The 13,724-nt window shown below is 28.9% G+C and overlaps 1 protein-coding gene across 1 annotated transcript in view; it reads left to right on the forward strand.

The window, feature by feature from the left end:
- nAChRalpha1 (nicotinic acetylcholine receptor alpha1) overlaps positions 1-13,724 on the forward strand; it is a 154,121-nt gene that overhangs the window by 94,219 nt on the left and 46,178 nt on the right. Inside the window, exon 3 of the mRNA XM_035079209.1 lies at positions 2,020-2,064. Within this exon, the coding sequence (XP_034935100.1) occupies positions 2,020-2,064 (45 nt within the window). The remainder of the gene's footprint in view (positions 1-2,019; positions 2,065-13,724) is intronic.

The following is a 13,724-nucleotide window of genomic DNA, read 5'->3' on the forward strand; positions in this document are numbered from 1 at the left end:
ATAGAAAAAACCAGTAAATATGTTTGGTATCATAGAAGTTCATATAAGTTACTTTTCATACCAGTTAATCATTTTTAATTGTTAATAAAAAATTTTATGACTGTTTTATTTTAAATTTCATTACAGTAGTCATAAAATCACTTGTATGCATTGATTGCTGCTAATGTGAAACTATGATTATGATGCTTAAAGAATTTTCAAAAAATAGTGCATTTATTATATTAATAATTTTTCGAGAATTATTAATTTGAAATTATTTTTTTTACACAGGTTCTTACGGAGATCTTAAAACTATATTAGCACTCAATAGGTAAATGTAGATTCAGCAAGATGTCACGTGATCTCCATAAGAACCTGTGTAAAAAAATTAATTTCAAATTAATAGTTCTCGAAAAGTAGCGGCACAATTGTGCTGAAATTTTTATAAAATTTTTTACTGTAAAAATTGAATCGAATATCAAAATTTCAAAAAATTCTACCATGAAAAAATTAACGCTCGTACATCCTCAAAGTGAGGAAAAATGAACTTTTTTTAATGAAGAATAAAGTACAACAAATTTTACTGCACTTAATTGTTTTGAATAAATTTTTTATTAAAGTTTATGCCAAATATTATCGTATAATATTGATTTTGATATTCATTAATTACTACTAAAATCGAATCAATGAATAAGGTTCTAATCTGAGGAAAGAGATTAAGTAAAATTTACGCAGCAAGCTCTCTATAAGCAGGCTATTAATTATCCCTACTCGTTTCATTTTCTTATTTAGAATAGATAAAGAATTTCTTGTCTTTATTCATAGCATTCTGTCACTGAGAGGCGTTTAATGGAAAATAAAAGGCCTCAGAATCAACTTTTAAAAATTTTTGGTCAATTTCATCACTGCACATCCAAGTGCTTAGACTGCAAATCGTAGTGTTTTAGTTCAATGCATTTAAAATGTTTCAAAATGACGTTATATATTCAATTAAACACTTCCAAGTGCATCAAAAGTGACTACAATATTAATCAAGTAGGCTACGTCACTTTAAAACACTTTGAGTGCATTGAAATAAAATACTTCCAAATTTAAAATTTGTAGTGTAAAAATTAAACACTTGTTTTAAACGTTTCTTGCTGTTTATCCAAATGCTATTGTATGTTTATAGTATTCAACGTTATAAACCCTTAAGTGTTTCATTATTTGCATAAATAATATTGCCCAGAAAGTTTATTGAGCCATGATTACTTTAAATTTCAGTACAATTTTTACTCAATCTTTTTGTCATGTAAAAATCAAAATGAAAGGTTTTTAAATAAAATGTGTTTGGTATGAAATTTAATATGATGGAAAATAGGTTTAGTCTTTGACTCTTATTCGATAGTGATCGTTGATGCGAAGATTGATACGACACATCATGTAAAAGCACACATCACCTCAATTACACATGAAGCAAGCAACGAACCACCGATGAGTTACCATCTAACACAGAGAAGCTATCGTAAAGTTTGAAATTGTTCCATCCCGGAAATTGCATTACGCGTTACGATCAGCTATTCCATAAATGAAATTCAGTCTCACGTTTGTACAGCGTCGACTCAATTTACAAAATATTTAGAAACGGTGGTGCCTGGTGCATGTATATTACTCAAAGTAAATAACTTACGCTCGAGAGTAGATGTTGTGTTCGTGACCATTGCTCAATTAGTCGTGTTACCGTCTGTCGAATCACGAAAGGATTTATTTTCTTTACGTCATCAAACTGGTAATAAATTTGTTCGATACTAATTGCATATTCGAGCTATTGAATTTAATAAAATCCCCTAAAATACGTCAATTTCGTGTCAATTAGTTTTATAAATATAGCGATACCATTAAGCTGATATTTGATTAAATATTATTAAGAAATAAACGAATTTGAAGTTTATGAGTTTTTTCTCATTAATATCATTGATTCGGAAAATAATAAGGTATAATTTTCATTTTGATTAAAATAAATTCAATTATTGAACAAAATTTTGTTTATTTCTGTTGCAGAACTTGAAAAATCAGATCATGACGACGAACGTGTGGGTGGAGCAGGTGAGTTGTTTTTGTAAATATTCACATAGATGAAAAATATAGCAACTACACGGAGAAAAAATAACGTGTATACAACTTTATTTCTGGTAAATTTTATCAATATTTGTCGTAAATATAGGGACAACTACACAATGAAATAAAATTTACCTTACTCTTTTAGTAAATTCAACATTGTCAGTGTGTAACCTTACAGTAAGGTATTTTTAATATAAATTTCTAATATTTATGACCATCTATATAATAAATTTTAGATTATGATATCTAAGTACTATAAAAATTCGTAAAGTAAATGCACAGTACTAAAAGTATAAGCACAGCGAATGTCTCCTGTTCAAACCAGTTGAAGCTTACTGTTTTATGTAGTAAAACATTCGTGATTATATCGGGAGTAACTCAATCTAAATATAAAAAAAATATCAAATTGATAATGAATCAAACTGAACTCAATAATTTATTGTCATAACGTAAAACATTTTTATATTATAAAGGAGAAAGTAGGATGATGGTCCGATTAGAGATATCGTTGATTTGTTTATTTTGCAAGCATGCTACATCTTGCTTGCACCAACTAACTTTTAAATATATTGAAAAATAACTTGCGATGATTGGTGATAATTTAATTGAGTAAAGTGTGATTTAGTAAAAACGAATAGTTATCCATACCTTACTTATTCTTTATGAATCTGGAATATAACGAACGACTGTGTATCCGCACGACTCGTGCTGATGTCATCGTGTCCGAAGCATACGGTCTCATGGTGCACACGGAACTTTATATAAGGTGGTGTCACCGAAGATGGCCCGGCTTTTAGGATAGCCCACTATTACAAAATAGTTATGATTATTCGAGACATTTGGATTTCACTGTCTATGTGTTGTCTACGGAACTAGTAGCATAAACCCGCGAAATTTCAAATTTTTCGAATAATCAAAACTGTTTTTTAACAGTGGGCTATCCTAGGAGCCGGGCCATCTTCAGTGACACTACCCTTATAACAGGTTATGATAAGAGTAACTTAGTTTAGCCATAGAGAGGGGCCTAAGTAACCGATTAGCGATACAGTGGAAAGAGCTCCTGTATAGTTTTTGTGAACAAACAAAATTACATAACTTCATAGGATTGTTCGAAACTTTATTTAATCTGTCATTATTTGTTATAACAACTCAGAAAAAATTTGGTGTTGTACCCTAGAATTGATCATGATTGCGTTTTTGAGTATTTAAGTTACTAGGGATTTAAGTAAATTACTTAGATCCCGCTCTACAGGCATGATAAGTTACGTTTATCATGTCTGTGTTACATAAAGAATATTGAAGGTCTGATGAAAAGAGGTTTGAACCCAGATTTGGATGTGTGTTTGAATGGAAATATTGTTATATTTATATTGATGCATGATGTGTATTGTAAAGAAACGTTAAAAATAGGGCTACAAGTTCCAATGTACAAAATTGTAAAATATGTTCGTTCGATTATATTCGTGGGTTAATCTTATTAAATGGTATTATGATAGAAATGAATATGTTTGAAAATATTTTAAAAGAGACTCCAGTGTCAATCTCATGAATGAGTTTTATCGTATTAAAATAACACACTTAAATTTACAGCGTAATGACAACAGCTTGTGTATGAAGCACCAAAACTGTCAAATTTATGTTTGATTAATTTAAAAAAAAATGTTTCTGCATATCAGCATTACGAAAAATTTGATGCATGCAAATGGATGAAAGTCATGATTGGCATGACAAGTTAGTGTAGGGAAAGGTGGGAAATTTGTCATGCAAAAGGTATACAGATGATACAAGTGTCCTCGAGAGATCGATCATGTATGTCAATTCCATGCGGCGCAGACATCATTGGAAATGTTATAGCGAAGGTATAGAGTTCATAGAGACGTCCAAGAGGGTTGTAGAATCAGTATTGGAGTGAACAGATATCTGAAGAAAATCGAGACGCGATAAGATAAGCCCCTGGAGCATGTTCAAATATGTTTATTTGTTGGCTGAGAAGGATTTTAAAATGGTCATAGGGAAAACACGTACCGTATTTTGAATAGGGTGCTCGAAGAATGGAGAAAAATATGAATGATAGGGGCAGAAATGAAAGAACATAGTGTAATACAGGAAAGCTACGTCAGCAATTCAATCCTCAATGTGACACGCGTATTTTAAGATTTCTAGTGACATTTCGTGATCCACAATCACGAGAGGGAATGAAACTACCACCAATATGTTCGTTAAAATTCTATCTTCGAGTACTGAAAGAAGTAGGTTAGAATAACTTATATCAAATCATTTTTTAGATTTTTTCAGTTATATACATGCAGAAAAAAAATCAATGATAAAGGTTGATTGCTTTTATAAAAATAGAAACAGCTCGAAATATGATAACGAAACATAAGTAGAATTTATTTAGTTCAAACAGATCATCTATTTTATTTAATATTTATTTATTTATTCATAGTTGTTTGTTACGATCTAGTTGTAATTTATCACTGACTGTTGACCAGATGCTTTCGACCAGAAATTAAATATAAATTTGATCCACAATCACTCAGTCCAGTCAATGGGTTTCAAAAAATACAAAAATTAAACATGTTTACATTGAGCTTTTTTGTTTATAAACAATAGATTTTTTTTACTAAATATCGCGGAAATAACGCATTGGAGATTTAAGACATGTTGTGTACAATTTTTAGAGATTTATCCAAGGAATAAAAGAATATTTAATTGTTTATAAATAAAATACCACTATTTTTTAAACAATTACCTGTAATTTATCAACTAATAAATTTTTCAATGTTTTTTTTATTTAGAAGTTATATCTATTCCTATCATATAAAAAATTTCAAGCATTTTTGTTATAACAAATTTAATATTCATAAAATAAAAACTAATCGAAAGCAAGTGAATAGAATGATTTTAAGCAGTTGTACAAATAGTTGAAAATGGTTTTTTTGTCAATTACACATCACATGGAATCTGCAGTTTTTCAATCATCTAAGATTATAAGATTATTATTACTATACTAAAATTATTATACGATCTTTCAGAATAAATTTCACTTTTTCTGTGAAATGTACCACAATGATTCTGAACTATACAATAATTTTTATTCAATCCTTTTTTCGACACTGCAAATCGTAGTGTTTTAACTTTAAGACTTAAAGTGTTTTAAAATAATGTCACCCGTTTGATTAACATTTTAGTCACTTTTTAGATGGTTCAAAATGTCATAGCAGTCACTTTTTAGACACTTCCAAGCATCTAAAAAGTGACTACAATGTTAATCAAATGTTTGACGTCATTTTAAAATACTTTAAGTGTTTTAAATTAAAACACTTCCAAAATTCGAGATTTGCAGTGTACATAGTAAATTATCTTTTTAATAAAATAGACAAAAAATTGTAAAATTATTAAGAAACAAAAAAGCATTAAGTCTTCAAACCATATGAAAGTCCTAAGTAAGATATTTTACTTATTTTTTTCCATCAATTCGCCGTGAAAACAAAGATTTTAAAAGAAATTTCATTAAAATCGGATGATTTTTGGATTTTCCAGAGCCAAAGTTGCAAATCGAAGTGTTTACAAACTAAACACTTCAAATGTTTGCAATGTTAAACATCATAAACGAACTATAGCTATTTCATAGTCGACTTTCAAACGCTTTTTGTCGTTTACCAAAATGCCATAGTTTGTTTATGGTGTTCAACATTGTAAATACTTAGATGTTTAATTATTAAACACTTCAAGTGATATATCACACAACACTTAAATTTTTCCGAATCTTCATTAAAAAAACGAGGGGACCGCGATAGTATGAATTTACCAAAAATAATAATGAAGTAACTATTTTTAGTACAATAAAATAATTTATTTGATTTATTTCTATCTACAAATTTATTTATATTGTTTTCAGAGTCAATAATTTCTGAATCGTAAATTTGATATCAAATGATTTGTGCCAGCACCAATAGTTTCGATTTACTAGTATCGAATTAAATATAAAATATATAGCTGATGAAATGACTATTTTTATACCGTATAAAATGATATTGTCAGCTTATTTCTCCAAGATGATTTTAAGATAGCATTCGATGTTCATTGTAATAAAAGGAATAAATTTTCATGATAAATCAGAAAACATTTAGTGACTGCATCATTTCTCTGTAGTTCATTGACGAGGTAGATTTTGGGGTTGGACATCTGGACAATAAAAATAAATAGTAACGGTCTGTTTTTGTCATAATTTGAAAGTTAACAATTCTACGAGGGGTTACAATGACGATGGGATCCACTCAACGAGCAAAAAGGGGAGAGTCCGAAAAGTTTATTGACTCTTCTGAGTCTGTGTGCTAGTCATGGAGAATCTAAATTCTATTTTTCTTTCTTCCTTGGTGCAGTAAGTGTAAAAAAAATACTATTGTACTGTACGTTGCCCCTTCATGAATGAGTATCTTGAATATCAATAAAAAAAGTTTTTCGCAATGCAGAGGAAGTTGTTGGAATTCCACTGATAAGGTTTACTTCATGTATTCTTTTTTTTTTAGCTCTTTCCATTTCGGTACTATTCTCTAAAAACATTTTGTCCTTTTTTTTCACTTAAAAAATTTATTTCGCTTCGTGATAATACCACTCAAGTTTGAATAAAATGAATAAAAAGGAAGAAAAAATCGCATTTAACTACTTTGAATATAAGGAGGGAGAGAAGCGAAGGAAAAAATTGACGCCAGGTGTGGTAAATAAAGGAAAAAAAAAATTTTCGAAGACTCGAAGGCAAAAGAAAGGAGAGATTGAGAATTAAGGGTGAGACTAAGAATGACGAAAAACACGAAGAGAAGTCCCTTGAGAAATATTTTAATTGTAAAATGGTCGTCTGTCTTTCCAAGTATTGTCTCTGTCAGATTAACTTCAGTATTCAGAACTTGCCTTGACAAAGAAGGTTGTTTGGTCTTGGCGATTGCCCAGAAAAGCTTAGTTTAGTCATTTTTCTTTTTAAAACCGAGTTTAAGACTCATACACTCTTGTTTTGCTCGTTCTTACCAATTTTCTCTGATTTACACAATCTTGATAATAATTATATTCACTTTTAACCGCAATATCTAAATAATAAGAAACAACATTGTCATTAAATTGTTTTTTTTTTTCCTTTATAATTGGTAAAAAACTGTAGTTGAGTATTTTTTGTAATAATTAGCAAACACTTATGTGTGCTTTTTTTTCTAGTTCTAGTGTAAAGAAGTTTTCGTACGGAAACTTACTTCCTTTAAAGGAATTAAACGCAAAAATAAAAAAAAATTATATATTGCCTGCACTATTAAAAATTAATAGTTTATTCCCATAGTTAGATCCAATTCTATATTAACTTTTTATTCGACAAAAAGTGATTCAGTCTTTTTCAAACTAATTGAGATTTCATAAACGTGTAAAAATAACACACATAAATTGTGTTAAATGTAAAATGTCCATAAGCAAATTATAGATGATTTGTAGACACTTTTCAAAGATTTCATAGTGTGTTAAAACCTATAGTTTGTTTACGGCATTTAACATTGAAGAGGCTTAGTGTGTTAAAAGTGTCTATAAGAATAACACACTTGGATTTGCAGTGTAAAGTAAAACACAGAAGCAAAGTGAAACACTTGAAAAAAATTACTAATTTATTAAAATAAGTTAAAAAACGCTTATTGCACTTGTTGTTTATCAATTTTTCAATTTATTAATACATTAAAAATTACTTATATTTGTTAATATATTGATTAATTAGTTAATGTATTCTTTTTCTGTATATTCCACTTTATTCTTTTTTTTCTACTCCTTTTTCTTTACTCACATTAAATAGATTACTAGAAATACACTGCTCGCTCTTCGAGCGCGTTGTCTTAAATCAACAACGTAAAAAAATTTTTAATTTTTATTTTTATTCACTTCGAAAATTTAAAAATAAAAATGACCAATCAGCGCACGAATAAAATGGTTACGCTTTTCTGATTGGTCGATTTAATTTTGTATTCTTTAATTATTGTTTTTTGGTATTTGTTACGGTAATTTTACATTTTTTTTTGTTATTATCATTATTGAATTGTAATCTCTACGATTTTATAAAAAAGAAATATTATAAATATTTAATTACATTCACACGAACGGTTTTTATAATTGTATTTCTTTGTCTGACAGTAAGTCATGAGTTTCAATAGATAGGACAGTATTAATTAAATGAGTGATGTTATTTAAGATTATTTTTAGTGCATGCGAATAAAATATAGCAGCCAAACCATAATTTAAATACAGTATGACTTCTCTATTGCAAGGTTTTAACTTGGTGGCTATACGAATAAAGATGGTGCAACCATAATAATTCTTACATACAAAAAAACGGAACTAAAAAATTCAATCCAATGTTGCATCAATATTTCTAACGTGTCTTGTAATAAATTAGTAAATGCCAAAGTTTATTATTTACTTTTTTTCTCAAAAAATATATTACAAAATACAAAGTTGTATTTTAATAGAGGACTTTTCTTACTTATTTTAATGATTATTCATTTCTTATTTTCTAATATTTACCCATGAGAAAAAAGCGTTTAATTTATGTAGTGAAGTGAGGAAAAAAATCCTGAAAGAAACAAATCTTCTTATATAAGTTATGGAGATGAGTAATGTAAGAAAGTTGGAATAAAAATGAGAGGCTTAGGTTGGGGTCAATAATACAGAAATATTTTTTACGAGCCAAAAAATAAGAAGTAGATAAAAGAATGAGGTTTAGAATAGAAATAACTCCAAAAAAAACATTAGATACATCACTGTTATTACTTTTATCTTTGATTGTCTTAGTTTCTTTTTTCAATCTCAATTATCTACTCCATGTTCCTACAAAGCCTTTGATTCATTTGTCAATAATTCAAACATAATTCAAATACATATGGTTCCGTAAAATATTAATTAAATTTATTATGAAAGAAAGCGATGCAGTGATAACTCAAGTGTAAGCCAATATTTCAGATTATAAAGCCAAGTTGAGGATTAAGTGTAAGAGATGAGAATGTGTGCTGTGAGGGAGAGAGAAAATGTATCCTAATTTTCGTGTGACGTTTACATAACTATAATGTACGAGTTGCGACAACTGAATTGTCATACGTCACGATTAAGACGCCAAGTGGGAATGAGAATAAACGGTTTTGAGGTAGGAGGCAAGTGGTCAAACTATATTTGTGTCAGACATTCATGACTACTTGATGAAACTGGGATTTCAAATCCCAGAGTACTTGAGAACGAAGTATTATTAATTCTCAGAGTTTTATTGAAATAAATATTTGACAATAAAGAACCAATCAACTTTTATGAATTCACCTGGACAGAAATATTTAAACTCATCAATTTAAATGAAAATAAAATGGAAAGAGGTTGAAAAAAAAAATTGATAAATTAATTTATCTTTGTTCTTTAGATAATTCTTGAATGTTCGTTAGAGAAGATATATATATCTATAGTGGATATTGAGATTAAGATAGAAGATAAAAAATACATGAAAACATTTTTAGAAGATGAGAAAAAGGATTTTCATTGGATCAAGTAGAAAAAGAAGTATCAGAACAAAGAAATAAATGAAATTGTCTATTCTTAGCTTTTATTACCTTGAACATAGCGCTGAGGTTGTTGTAAATGTGGAGTGAAGATAAAAAGAAAGAAGTGGCACTTTTTCTTTCTTTATATACTTAGTATTGAGAAGAAGGAGTTGCCGGAACGATTATGAGATGTAGAGAAAGAGAACTCGAAAGAGACAAAATATTCTTGATCACACAAAAGCAAACGACTTGGCATGGCTTATTTTCTTACTGAGACATCACTGCGACACAATTGACTAGAGTTATTTAAGATTCTCATAGCTATTCAATTTTTCACTCTTATACATTTAATATCAAACTGATTTTATTAAACATCAGGAATATTCATCTTGATTATGTACTTCTCAATATACACAGACTTTGCACGTCTTCGAATCACTTTTAAGCTTTCCAATTGAATGAATAAATAAATTAATTGTTGATATTTTTTTTGTAATTTTCCTTTGATAATTAGATAAGTAAATGGTAGTAATAATTTCCTTTTATAAAGACTGATAGTATTGTTATATTATGACATTTAGTAGAGCGATTTATAAAAATTACGTCAGAAATTTTTTGTATTAAGGTAGTTTGGCATTGGCAAAACTCACAGCTGACTACCCTTTTTTTTTAATTTTATCTGAAAGACGATACCTCTATAACTTGAGAGAAAAGAAAAGAGATTTTTCTACTACTTTGTTCAGGAGATGTACACGGAGAAAAAATTCCAATAAAAATTACCGTGCTCAGCACAACAATCCACGCGCAAATGTCAATTCCCTAAAAAATTAAGACAACCTTCAAAGAAAAATTAGTAATCCTTTTAAAATTTTTATTATAGATTCAATATTTATTAAGAAGAGTAAAAGTAAAAATTCTTATGCAGCACGGTAATATTCGATAAATATTAATTTTTATTCAAACTTTAAACAAAAATTAGTAAGTGACTAGAAAAAAATGAGAATCTGTATATAATTTATTATGATCCGTGTGGTAGGAAAAATTCGGGTGCTCTCCTATAATTTTTTCTATTCTCGAGAGTTTCCGTGCTGGGTCGGGAATCTTCGAATTATCGGTCCAACACAATCTTTCTTTGTATTGTAAGACCGTTCACACAATCAAAAACATAAGCCGTAAAACGTACAATTTAAGACGTACGCGTGCATACTAACATCATAATAAGTTAAAAATTGGTTTGTACGCATGCGTACATCTTACGGCTTTTGTTTTTGATTGTGTGAACACCCTCAGTGCTATAGTTACTTTTTCCATATTGTAAACAAAGATGACATTCATATTTTTCGTTACGATTCAATATTGGCGGCAACACGTTATATCTTAACAATTTATGATAAGCTTAAACGGATTGACGCGGTGGACTCATGGGTAAGCGTCAGCTTGACACACGATGGGTCGCGGGTTCGAGTCCCGGCCGAGACAAAAGTCATTTATATGATTTTTCTCGGGCCACCGTGAGCGGGAGAGGAAGATCTCTTCGGAGAGCCGGGTGGTTGTGTATCGACGACACAGGTTTTCTGCGTAAGATCCCGATCGTAGGGATAGGGGGGGGCAGTATTGTAAAACGTGTGCCGTATTTCATTCCAACGAATTAATTAGTTAAGAAAGTTAATTATCAATGAACCTAATTTATTTATTTATTTGTTTATATAACCAAAAAAATTATCACTAAACTTAAATAAAATTGTTTGTCGGTTACGTAGTTATCACAGCTAACGTTACTAAATTTTCAGGTGCTGTGGAACACTAAATTTTCTGGTGCTGCCAAAGTAATTTTCAAAAAACTGAATGATACATTTTCTTATGTAACTTATAATTTTTGTATGTTGATCATTACTTTTTACTTTTCAGTAAGTTTGAACTCACATTCTTGAGCAGCACGGTAATTTTTGTATGGATTTTTAAATAAAAATTAACGGAATTTTTTCTCCGTGTACTTACTTAAAGTTATGCAAAAATAAATGAGCTCTTATGACTGTCCTTGTTCAATTTTACCGGAAATTGATGATTTATAAAAAATTCGTACAGTTGACCCACAGTAAAAAAAAACTCAACATAAAGAATAGTATTTGAAGTGCATTTAAGTTAAATTTCAACATGATTCACCACACAGTTTTTTTGAAATTTATGTTTTAACATTGTAACGCGGGGTCTGTCTTTGTTTCTCCACCATATTTACTAGGAAAAAATGCCGAAAATACTAATCAAAACAATTTATATAAAGTTTTTCTCTTATTTCTCATTAATAACTATTGCATTCTACTTATAAATTATTATTAAAAATCATATACACAAACTATGTAGAAAGTTGTTTGATAAATTTTAAATAGATTTTAACAGATTTCATTATTATTTTAGTCTGATGATTTTCGGAAATTATTTAATAAATGAATTTCATATCTATTATTTCTAAAACGTGCTTTTTCCTTGAAAGATTAAATTTTTATAAACACATAACCAAAATTAATAACTTATGCCAATAATTGTTAGAATATCATGAACTTATACATTTAATTATTTTTAAATTATATTAACATATAATATTAAACTACAACATTGTGCGAAATTTTCGCACGGGTCAGCTGGTAAACATAAATTGGTAATTGTATCGTTCAATTCTCACTGCTCCGATAACCTTGAAATTTTAGTATGTTGTGGAGTTTTTTAAGCTGAATCAGAAAATACATATACATACATATTGGGCACGGAAAACATATTTTTATGTAGTTTTTTAGCTTTGAAAAATTAAAGATGTACTCCATCTAAAATAGATGGTTCAGTATTGGAGAAAATTGAGGATGGATGAGGAAGAGAAGGAGTGTTAAAAATTTAGACCCAATGTTAACACTTGTTTTAACTTTTTAACGCCCCCTCCTTGTTGCCTAGTCTTCAATTTTCTATAACATAAGTATAATTATTTAAGAGTAACGAATATCATATTTTTGACAAATGTAAACAAAGACTACTTAATTTTGCAAAAATTCTTTAGATAGTAATGTCATTTGAATTGAACAAACCTTTTCTGAGAAATGTTGCATGGAAAGAAATCAGCGTATTGATTAAAATTTTCAATATAAAAAAACTATGTAAAGAAATGCTTTCTACGCTCTATGTATGGATATCAAATTAATGAGCATGATCACCTCTACAATATACTAAAATTTCAAAGTCCGATGCATCGGAGCTGTGGAGGTTAAACGATACAATTACTCATAAATTTATAGTATCATCGTTTACTTTAAGCATAGATCAGGGATGTTGTCATTTTACATTTTGAAATAAAGTAGAACACTGAGAAAAAACGTGAATCAACAAATTAACTATACGCAGAGAAGTGTATAGTAAAAATTATCCTGAATTTTATGGTAATTTGGTGCGACTGTAGTGTGAGAGTAAAAATTACGAAACTGCATAGTAATTTCTACTCTAATTTCAACTTAAAGATTACTATGCAGTTTAGTAATTTTTACAATGTGTATAGTAATTCTTACTCTCACACTGCAGTGTTACCAAATTACTATAAAATTCATGGTAATTTTTACTATATATTTCTCTGCGTGCAATAAATCAACAAATGTTAATAATTTTTAATGCATTAATGAATTGAAAATTGATAAACAAAAAGTGCAATCGGCATTTCTAAACTTATTCTAATAAATTAGTACATTTTCTTGAACGTTTCACTTTACTCCCTCCCATTCCACTTTACCCTCTCTTCCTTTAAATCAAAGATATTGAAGTTAAAATATTGAGAAGTCGTATTTGTTGAGTAATAAATCGAATAACTTTCATTTTAATATTTATATTACTTAATTAAACCAACAAACCTATTTAACTTAACAACAATTTGTTATTATTTACTTACCCCAATCGATCATCTAGATTAATGTATGAATATTAAAATATTGATATAGAAAAGCAATTAAGCAATATTTAATATTGAAATATCCCAAAGTTAAAAATGAAACAGTGGATAAAGGGATTTCAGTATTGGAACGAACTGGATTTTCGTTGAATCAACTGACTGGGGAATAAAATAAA

Source organism: Chelonus insularis, unplaced genomic scaffold (assembly GCF_013357705.1).
Source record: "Chelonus insularis isolate UGA/USDA-ARS -01 unplaced genomic scaffold, ASM1335770v1 contig_23_pilon, whole genome shotgun sequence".
NCBI lineage: Eukaryota > Metazoa > Arthropoda > Insecta > Hymenoptera > Braconidae > Chelonus > Chelonus insularis.